We start from the raw sequence: 11,118 nt of genomic DNA, 5'->3' as shown, positions 1-11,118 counted from the left end.
AGAATTTGTTCTTACTTCAAGATTAAAACAATCACCAAATTCCTTAACCAATATTTGAATGTTTAGCAAACATGGAAGACAAACAATACTTATAATCGCATATGCACTACACAAAATAAAATCACTAAAACAATTAAGTAATGATAATATTCTTCCTAACAAAATTTGATCTAAAAATCTAATTACTAGTGGATGATGAAAATGTTATTTTGCATGCTTGTATGATGTAATATAAAAAATTCTAATTACAATTATTTTACTTTTGTTAATTTAAAAAATATATGATGTAATATATTATAAATTCTATGATATTGTAAACTAATAGATTGAAAAAGGTTATATCATAAAGCGTTTTCATAAAATAGTTCATTATAGTTTAGATTAGATCTAATACTGAGTTGTGACAAACTATTTTATGTGTTATGAATATATATAAAATACTAATTTAGAATATTAATTGTTGAACGAGTTCATGAAAACGTTCTCAATTCATATTAGATCTCTCTCCTTGGCATAAAATCTTAAACTAATTTGAGAAAATTAATAAAGCACTTATCACACCGAGTAAATGAGAGACCAAAACCATATTCAAATAAAAGTGACCATTAGGATAGAATAGTTATAAATAAGCTTACTAGAATTGAACTAAAAGACTCACGTTGATTTGGACAAAGCGTGTAAGGAGTAAATAACATAGCTATGTTCAACGAGAGGTTGGTGAATGTCGGGGTCATCAAGTGCCAAATTTGAATTATTCGAATTCAAAACATGGGTGGTTGCTCCAACATAGCTAGTGAGAATAAGTTGAAATGCATGATTTAACATATGATAATAGAGTAGAACATTAAAAATGTGAATGAAATGGTCCTGAAATAATGATTGAAAAGAAAACATGATAAATTGTAGGCTAAACAAAATAGAATGATTCCCTAAAGCATAGAAATTTGCAGAATATATTCTGGAAATAAAAGAGCACAAAAGAAGAAACTTGGATGAGATAGCAAGTATATAATTATATCTCTTTTACCACAAAAGTGATGGCATGCTTTGGGTAATACCGAAGCTTACTAATATTCCATTGTTTGTAAATATATAAGTATAAAACGCAGCGCCCAAAGGCATTCCATCATAACCCATCATGCAATATTCTTGCTATTCAATCCCCTTTTTGTTTGTAATTGGCATTGTCCTGTCCCCAACCACAGCCCTCGCCCATCAGCACAGCCACCGATGCACCGCCAAATTCTACGAGCTCACCAAGAGCAAGAACATGTCACGCTGCCTCAGGCTCCCCACCCTGGGCGCGGAGATGGGTTGGAGCGCCCCATCATTGAAGAATTGCCACCATGTGTTTGAAGTGGTGTTTGGCGCCCCATTGAGAGAGGAGAAGGGGTGGATGGCATGGGGCGTGAACCCTACGCTGGAGGGTCGGATGGTGGGGACCAGAGCCGCCATTGGCATCAAGGACCCTTCTGGACCGCCTCACTGCAAGACTTATAGTGTGGGGTACGAGACGAGGAGGGCATGCGGGCCGCTTCGGCCGAGGGATGTGGAGGAGATGAAGTGCTTGAGATTTGAATATGATAATAGGACAGAGTACTATTATTTGACGGCTACTCTGAATCTGTCTTCTACGGATTATAATGTTTCCAAGCTGCATATTGTGTGGCAGAGTGGATTTGATGCTGATGGGGATGTGCCCAAGAAGCATGTCTCTGATTTGAAGCATATTGATAGCTTTGAGACAATTGATTTGGTTTCTGGACAATGTTCTGATATGGCCTTCATCAAGATTTACCTCAGACAGGTATGGATGGATGGATCGATCAATCTCTCTCTCGATTGATCGATCGATCAATTAATCATGGGTTTATAAGTCAGGAACGAGACATTTCAAAAAAACAAAAAAACAAAGTTACGAGAACTTATGCAGTTCTCAGAAGTCAGTGATTGTTAATTATGTTAATTATGTTGTTTGTTTGTTTGGTCAGGTGCATGGGATAATGAACATAATAGGGTGGGGAACAATGTTGCCAGTGGGAGTGATAATTGCAAGATTCTTCAGGGAATTCCCATTCGAAACGACGGATAGATGGTACTACTTTCATGTATCCTGCCAATCCATAGGATTCTCAATTGGCGCCATCAGTTGGGGCATTGGAATATGGCTCGCTCATTCATCCCCTCACCACATTTTCTTCACCCATCACGTCCTCGGCATCATCATTTTCGTATTCGCCACATTACAAGTCTTTCTCTTTCTCTTTCTCTTTCTCTTTCTCTTTCTCTTTCTCTTTCTCTTTTAAAATCTTCCTTAATTTTGATTCATAACACTAACATCATAACATCCCTTTACATCGTAGACATTGGCTATAAGGTTCAAGCCAGGGAAGACCGACGACTTCCGAAAAGTGTGGAACATCTACCATCATTTTCTAGGATATGCTTTACTACCACTCATATTCATAAACATATTTGAAGGAATTAGAATTTTGAAACCGGACAATAAGAAGACATGGAAGTTGGCAGTGATTGGAATTCTTACAGCTTTGGGAGTTATCACTTTCATTCTTGAGGCTTATACTTGGAAAAAGTTTATTGATGATAAGAAGAAGGAGGAACAAAAGAAGGAGGAACAAAAGAAGAAGGACGCCATGAGGATTTGTGAATCAACAAATAAAGATCAACGTGGTGGTTCAATAAATAAACATCAACATGGTTCAGAAATAAATCATGATGGTTCAGAAGGACAACATCCAGTCTCATCACAACATCCGCATGCCAACACACCCTCAACACAACCAACACAACGGGGGAACAACACATCAAACATTTGAATATTGTAACCATACAATTACTTTTTTGTGTATGAAGCTGTTCTGTGTGGGTTTTGTTAGGTCGCACTGAGTAAGCATTATCAATAATTATTCTCGTGGTCGACTATATGTGTTTCATTCTATTTTAATCTTTATCTGTTGCATGTAATCTTATAATTAAATACCAAGCACATTGATTAACGAGTACACCTTTTAGAAAGAAAAGAAAAAAAATCTATGACCTTAAAATGGCACTCAAATGGTTGAACTAAGGAACTAGAACTTATTCAAATCATTTCATTGCACATGTTGAACTAAAAAAACAAACATCAATCAACTTTCTCAATAATATTGTCAACCAAAGGATCGGGAGTCGTATACGCTATCTGTTTTGAGGGCATAAATCTAATTAAATTTACACATCAAACCTGGTATAAAGGCAAAAGAAAACTCACATGTCAGTCCATCAGAAAGGCAGAAAATCACAGATTGGCTGAAGGGTTAGTCAACAATTCCAGTGATTTCTTCAAGTGCTCTACTGCAATTGAAACATCATCAAACGCCAGAGCCCCTACAGCAAACCTCGCAGCCTTGTGTGCCTCAGCGATTTTCTCAGGAGGTGGCTGGTAGTTGCTGTCGTAATGGTACGACTTGGTTGGAGCCGGGGCAGGTTGAGGTTCCAACGTCGTCCCGTCTCTGCCATTTGAATGATATTGGGAAGCTGATGGGTAGCTAGCAGGAGGAGGGGTCACTTGAGAAGAGTATGAAGAATCGGAACCATGGTAATAGTTCAGATTGTGAGAAGGGGCCGCTGGGAGGCTGCTTTCCGAGAAACTTGGATAAGATTGAAAATGGGGATAGGAGTAATTTTGGGAGGTTTCATCAGAAGGATAGTTATGAGGCAAAGGCTGTTGTTGAGGCTCTTGTGAGTAGGATTGTACGTGGTGGAATGGCTGAGAATAAGAGGAAACATCTGGTTCATTCCTGGTAGGAGGTAGATGAAAATCATGGGATGGATAACCAGATGCTGGGTATGATGGAATATTTGGAGGGTGCTGGTGATTATCGACTTCATTATGGAATCGGGTGGGCGGAGACGTGTTTAAAGAAGTGTGGTTGTTCATGTTGTCATAGACCTGAGGAGTTTGTGGGATATTTACATGATCATCATTAACCATATCATGAACCTGAGGTAACGAATCTGATAGCGATTGAGTTCTAAAGAACTCGGGCTCTGCTGGACTTGCGTCCTATAAAGACAAACATCGAGATAAGTACTTTTCTGTATAGTGATACGACTCCAAATATGGAGAAAAGTAAATTTAACAAATAATATTACATTTTCATAATATGCATCAATATAATTTCATAATATGTAGGTCAAGAGATAAAAAAGAGTTAGGCTCTGAACCATACATTTGCAGTGGTAGTAGGTGCACTTGAAGGAACAGAGAGATCTTCGTCACCGGAAGGTGGACCAGGCTGTGGCTTCCTTCCCTCTTTCAAAGCCTTCCTGATATCTGCTGCTTTCCAGACTGCATATTTCCGTTTTTGCTCCAGCTATAATAAATGAAGGAAAAAAGCTAAGCATAGATACAATTCAGATAATTAAAACACGGTCAATCAGCAAAGAAACTCACGTCTGGTTGAAGTGGACCAAACTGAGAAATAATCTCAAAGAAAATGCTTGCAGCATAAAATGTTTTTGCAGTGTTCCTATGAATATTGAAAGCCATTAGAAAATCGGACACTAAAACTATGATTTCTCAATCTATATCCAAATAATGGCAAAAGGATACAAATGTAATGGAAAAGAGCTGCCATCACTTAAAATGAAAATCATATGAAAGACATATTTTGACACTTCCACAAAGATATTGAACGTGAGAAAGTTCAAGGAAGTTATGATCTAAACATACATCTCATATAGCCATAAAAGGGAGTTGCGGAAGAATATGAATGATGCTTAATATCAAACAAAAACCATCCTGAATAGATTTTGGTAATCTTTTGAAAACCAAAATTCATTCTTGGGTGTAAATCATACGTTCTGCACATAACACACGCAGGTAACCAACCATATTCCACAAGTGAGAAAAAACTAGCTGCTTGGAATCAAGAAAATAAAAGACTTATTTGGAAACGATATTCAAAACAGTTTTCTATTTTTCAGAACAATAATCTATAACATCAATCATTAAAAGACGTACTAAAGACCACTAAAATGTCATCTGATCTAATCCAATCCTAGTTTTTAAGAGCAGTTTCCCAAGACAAGCAGATAACTATAATCTTTAAAACTAACTAAAATTGCAAGAGTTGATGTATGTTTCTAAATGAAAGAAGATCATTGATTCATTGCCATACAAATCCGCTCGTCCAGCATGATCTTGTTTGTCTGCTTTTGCAAAGACATTCAATGCAAAGCCCTCAAGATGCAAACTATCATCAGGCCCCAGGCTGAGTGACTTCTTATCCTGAAAAGGATAGATGGATTGATCAGTAAGCAGATATTACAAACCTAATTTATAAAATAACCAACTGGTAGAAATATGACGAGTGATCTCAAAAAGGTCCATATTTCTCTATGCTCCAATCAAAGATCCTATGGTTTCTTTTTCACTTTTCTTTCTCTTTCTCTTAAATAAGAAAGTAACTTTATTGAATAAATGAAATTACAAAAGAGAGGGAGGATATGAAGCTGTAGGCCAAAGAAGTACAACACAACGCTCTCCCAAATGGAACTAAGAGAACTTACATTGCAAGAGCTAAAAGGAACAAAAAATTTACATCAAGTGAGGACCACAAAAATAAGAGAATCCAACATGTTGCTATTGGATTTTTGTTTGTCGTTGAGACATTGTACCTTCCTCTCCTTTTTGAAGGAATGGCTTTCAAAAATCAAGGAGATGAGGAGTTGATGTTGAGGGATGAGCCAAACTGCCAATTGAAGATAGAGAAGATAAAGCTCCAGAAACTATCAACAAAACAACAAGCACGAGAAGTATATCTTTGAGATTCAGCTCTTTCTTGCACAAGGAGCATCAGCTTGGGGAGAGCACAATTTGGAGGCCTTCTTTGAAGCTTATCGAGAGTACTAATAATCTCATGAGCAAGCTCCGAAGGAAGAACTTGACTTTCTTGAGATATTCGGATTGCCAAATAATTTTGTGAAGGTTAGTCTCATAGGCGTTCTTTTATCAATCAAGACAAAAAATAGAAGTTAGAAGAGAAAACCCTGATTAATGATTACATTCAACCAAGTCCAATTGTCCAGAAGAGAGCCAAAGCAGAAGTTAGAGAACAAACTTGGAGAGAAGCACATTCTGGTTGAGGTCCCTTCTAAAAGTGAGATTTTAATATTGAGAGGAGGTATTCTTGATGACGGTCACTATCCGAGTATGGAGAGAAAAAAGCCTCAGGTTAGGCCTTGGAAGGATGCCATGGCCAATCACAATCCACAAGCTACTAGTAGCGTTGCCAAAACAAGACTTTGACTCTTTTTTTTAAAAGAAAAATAATAATTAAGGTATCAAAAGGTTTCACTCCTTCCCTACATGCTCATGATTTACCCCACTAACTAATCTCAAGGAGGCTGTGCACATAGACCATACTCGGTGGAGCCAAATTTTGCAATAATAACTTTCCTCTAGACTCCAAATGGCAGTTTTTTCAATGTTAAATCTCCAAAGCCAGTACGTAAGGACAAAGTAACTTCTTTGGGAATGTTTGGCTCATGATTTTAACATGTCTGAGTTTATGAAGTTGGTCGATGGAAAGCTCAAGTTCTGTATTGTCTATGCTTGGGTTGTACAAAGGAATAAGTTAAAGAAACCTAATTTTGTATCGTCCTCTCAAGCATTCTGTCTGTTGGGAAATGAACCCATATAATTCTATTCTGGAAGGACTTATAGATTGCACAGAAACCTTTTGTACCATCTTTCCTTTACCATCTGTGTCATCTAGCTCAAAAAATGCATCTATATTAGATTTGTGATTAACCAAAATGGTGCATGGAAGATGGGTTTTCGTAGAAACCTCAAAGATGTGGAAATTGTGAAATGGGCAACACCACCCTCTTTGCTATCATCCTTCCCACCTATTAGACCATATTTGTGGATTTGGAAACCTGAAAAGGGAGGTATTTCTCTTCTCAATCTTTGACCCATAGTTTTCCGTGGGATGAGACTTGAGACAAATTAACAATGTGCTTTACAATATTATTTGGAAGTAACTCCACCCAAAAAATGTTTTCAAGTATTTGAGCATGAGTAATGAGACTATGGGTCATAATCGTTTGCAAAGAAGATGTTCCTGGAGGGTCATTTCTCCACTGCCCATTATGTAAATCAGACAATCAAACACAAAACCATATCTTCCTTTCTTTTCCTTTTTCTTCAAAGATTTGGGGACACATTACATAAACCTAATCTGAGAACTAGACAGCCCCTTCAAAAATTTTAAAGGTACCAAGTTGCCTCAAGCATAGGGAAGTTAAACTTTTGCCCAACTAATAAACTGGCAACCTCCATCTTTTTTGGCACCTTCAAAGAAAGTCTCTTAAAAGCTTTTCAATAGCCTTAAGCACCTTGGAAAGCATAGGAAGAACTAAAGAGAGACATATAGTAGATAGAGATATCAAAAAAAGGTCACTTGAGTGAGAGTGGGGATTACTTTTAGAGTTGAGAAAGGCTCATTTCTGGAAGCTTGTTGCCAATTATTTCAATAGTAAGAGCCCAAAACGAGAAAGATGTAGGGGTTCCATTGCGGGAAGCGTTAAATAAAAGATGTGCCAAGTGCCTAATTTGCAACCAAAATAAATGGCAAGTTGTCTGGTTGACAATTGACGCCAACTAACTCCAATTTGCCATAACTGATATTGAATCCCAAAGCCTCCTTAATAGTCTCGACAATGTTGAAAAGATAGACAATATTTTCCTTGACAAGAGAGTAAAAAAAAAAAGAATGGTAACATCCCCGATTAGCAAGTGATTAATGGACAGTAGTCTCCGACAACATTGAAAACTTCTACCAAAACTAAGAAGCCCATAAAGGAGCCAACATAGGCAACTCACATCATGATAATGAGGAGAAGGGTCAGAGAGTCTCCTACCGAACACCTCGAGAGGCTAGGATTTTGTCCGAGATTGCCATTTAAATAAGAGAAAAACTTGCAGAAGAGATAAGCAAGCTTGAATCCTGTTCCTCCAACCCTAACCAAAGCCTTCGCTGAAGCATGGAGAATAAGAAAGGTCCTATGATTTCTTTGCAACCAAATTTTCCAACAGGTAGCTTACATTACACTAAAAGGACCTTGCTCTCTTTTTGAAGCTGAGAACAATTAACCGAGAAAAACGCCCAAGTAATCTCAATCAATGAAATTTCAGATTGCTTTCCATTGGTGAATCGACCATCCACACCAAGTAATCTCATTCAGTCGAATTTCCATTAGTTCTAAAAGAATTAACCGCCAGCACCAGCACCAAGTAGTCCTATTCAGTCAAACTAGTCGGTCAAACCTCTGCTACTAGGCCCCCTTCCAAGTCTTAGATCCCAAGTACCAGAAATTTTAAGAGGCCGCATTTCTAAAAGTATGAGTCAATTTCACTATCTCCCCCCTTCTCCATCTTAAATCTTCACTCTGTTTACAGTTGATTTGGGGGTGCTAAGGAACGTGTTAAATACCATATTGCGTTTTATTTGTTTGTCATGATCTTTGTTATTCAATTTAAGTGAAAACACAAATAAAACAAGAAGTAAACCTACTAGAATCCATAAATTTTGAGAAATATAACCTAAATAGATTTATATCAATTTAAAAATATGATATGACAATGAAAAATAAAATTCACAAAGTACTAAATTCATTACAAAAATAAATAAAACGCCAAATATATATATATTTTCCCAAGCCCTAAGTTGCCTTGATCACCCTGATTCTAGGTAACATGCGGCTATCCATTCCATTAAGACAAGACACCAAATCTTCAAACACGAATCCATTATAAGCAATAGTTCCAGTTTGGCAATATTCGACGCCAAAACATCCATATAATCCACTAAATTGAACAAATACAAGCTTAATAGAAGAAGTAAATCCAAAACCTTTTCAAGCTGATTCATGAGGGAAATAAGGAGGGCATTTGTAGTCTTGGTACGCTCGCCCTGTGGAATCTTAAGTCCGCGTTCCATAGCATATAATCGACCTTAACATGGAAAACGCCCAATCAATCAAGAAATCAAAAAAAAAAAAAAAAAAAAAAAAAAAAAAAAAAAAAGGCCTGGATGAAGAATTAAAGCTAAGAAATACAGTAATATGCGACAAGAGGTTCATGCTTCTGCAATTCGTCCGCTCGCTGGAGATAGGGTAGAAGGAGCTTCGCCGGCTCGGTCTCGGTCGCCATCTTCGACTGCTTGGAGCAAGAAACTGTTGGAGAGTCTCGGACGGAATCTGATACGATCAAAGGTGGTTTTCTTTTCTTACCAAAGAATAACAATCTTTTGGCTTAAGCTAGAAATGCCATGGAAACTTCCAAATCCCATCTTCCTTTTTTTTAAGAAATAAGAATGAACCTTAAATATATATATAATACATGTATATATACATGTATGTTTAGAATATATATATCTATATGTATATCTATATATGTATATATGTATATGTACATAGTATGTTTAGAATGGTATTGTAAAACATGTCTCTATTTTCTTTAGGGTAAATAAGAGAACGTGTTGAAGGTAAAATATAATTTAGATGTCTCTTTAACTTCAGTGTTAGTGGAGATTGTTGGAATTTTTATTCTAAAGGGTCGTAATTAATATTTATTATTTATTATTATTTCGATAATTATATTTTTTTTTTATTTACAATTTTTATTATCCATTACATAGAAATTCAAGATATTAATGCTTTCGATCGTATATTGTTGACATAAGATATGATAATGTTACAGAAATAATATGAAGGGTCTTTGGTATATTGATAAAGTGATGTCTTTTTCTTGTAACACTTCGATCCAAATCGTTTAAGGATAGACATGTGGGTGTGGTTATTGTTAGGTTATGGAGCTGGTTAATTATTTATAATTTAATCAATAGTTATACACAGTAAAGTTACGTATGATAAAGTAAATGGTCGTAAATAATATGTATAGTAAAAAACTATATCGAGTAAAACTATATATGTTATATATATAGTAGACTAAACCATATATATATATATACTTAAGCCATGGTTGAAAATGTTTTTTTTTTTTTTTTTTTTTTTTGTCTGTATTGTCAATATTTTCTCTCGAAGTCATTAATCACCGCAATCTGAAAAAATGAAAAGTTCAAAGATTGAAATTGAGAAGTTTGATAGATCTAATTTCTGTTTCTTGAAGGTGCATATTAAAGATTATATGCACTAAAAAGATCTTCACAAACCACTGTTCGGAGTGAAGTCGGATATCATGACCATGGAGCCGTGGAAGCTTAAGAATCGACAAACCCTAGGGTTGATCTGGTTGACTTTGTCCAAAAACGTAACGTTCAACATCATCAAGGAGAAGACAATGTTAGATATGTTGAAGAGGTTGTCGAATATGTACGAAAAATTGTCGGCTATGAAATAAGGTGTTATTGATGCGGCAATTGTTCGATACAAATGTCTGAAAATGGATCTATTGCAGATTATATAAATGAATTCAATATGATTGTGAGTCAATTGATGGAAATTAATTTTGAAGATGAAATTAAAGCACTGATTTTGATGTCATATTTACCCAAATCATGGAATACTATTGTTGTTGGATCAACAGTTCTCGATGATCTGAAAAAGCTAAAATTCGATGAAATCTAAGATGTAGTTGTCAGCAAAAAAAAATATTCACAAAAAAAAAAAAAAAAAAAAAAAAAAAAAAAAAAAGAGACTCATCTGGTAAATGCTCTCCAGGTTGATCAAAGCGGAAGAAGTAAATCAAATGGCCCAAACAAAGGCGGATCAAAATCAAATAACTGTGAAAATTTTCAAACAAACCAAACGTAACATGTTGAAATTGTGGAGAAAACAGTCACTTTTGAACCGATTGTATAAGACTAAAGAGGAAGAAAAATCACAAATCAGAGGATGATTATGATTCTACAAGTTTAGCAGAAGACATTGGATGCTCCAATTCTAGGCATGGACAATCCAATTGAATCCTAGATTTTGGTTTAGCATAAGACATTGGGATACTCTGATACTAAGCATGACAGTCCAATTGAACCCTAGATTTTGGTTTAGAAAAAGACATTGGATGCTTTGATCCTAAACGTGGACCGT

General features: G+C 36.0%; 2 protein-coding genes across 2 annotated transcripts; one reads left to right on the top strand and one right to left on the bottom strand.

The window, feature by feature from the left end:
- Positions 1-1,110: 1,110 nt before the first annotated feature.
- On the top strand, positions 1,111-3,017 carry LOC111784204 (cytochrome b561 and DOMON domain-containing protein At3g25290). The gene is made up of 3 exons (XM_023664987.2): positions 1,111-1,807; positions 1,992-2,249; positions 2,364-3,017. The coding sequence occupies exons 1-3, from the start codon at positions 1,139-1,141 to the stop codon at positions 2,835-2,837; spliced, it is 1,401 nt and encodes a 466-aa protein (XP_023520755.2). The 5' UTR covers positions 1,111-1,138; the 3' UTR covers positions 2,838-3,017.
- Positions 3,018-3,079: 62 nt separating this feature from the next.
- On the bottom strand, positions 3,080-9,366 carry LOC111784211 (protein HOMOLOG OF MAMMALIAN LYST-INTERACTING PROTEIN 5). The gene is made up of 6 exons (XM_023664993.2): positions 9,127-9,366; positions 8,922-9,022; positions 5,184-5,293; positions 4,457-4,532; positions 4,233-4,376; positions 3,080-4,066 (listed from the first exon to the last, which is right to left on the bottom strand). The coding sequence occupies exons 1-6, from the start codon at positions 9,218-9,220 to the stop codon at positions 3,299-3,301; spliced, it is 1,293 nt and encodes a 430-aa protein (XP_023520761.1). The 5' UTR covers positions 9,221-9,366; the 3' UTR covers positions 3,080-3,298.
- Between the last annotated feature and the right edge of the window lie 1,752 nt (positions 9,367-11,118).

The sequence above is a fragment of the Cucurbita pepo genome, chromosome 8, assembly GCF_057944985.1.
Source record: "Cucurbita pepo subsp. pepo isolate OVF chromosome 8, ASM5794498v1, whole genome shotgun sequence".
NCBI lineage: Eukaryota > Viridiplantae > Streptophyta > Magnoliopsida > Cucurbitales > Cucurbitaceae > Cucurbita > Cucurbita pepo.
This window is presented reverse-complemented; position numbering and strand designations above follow the sequence as displayed.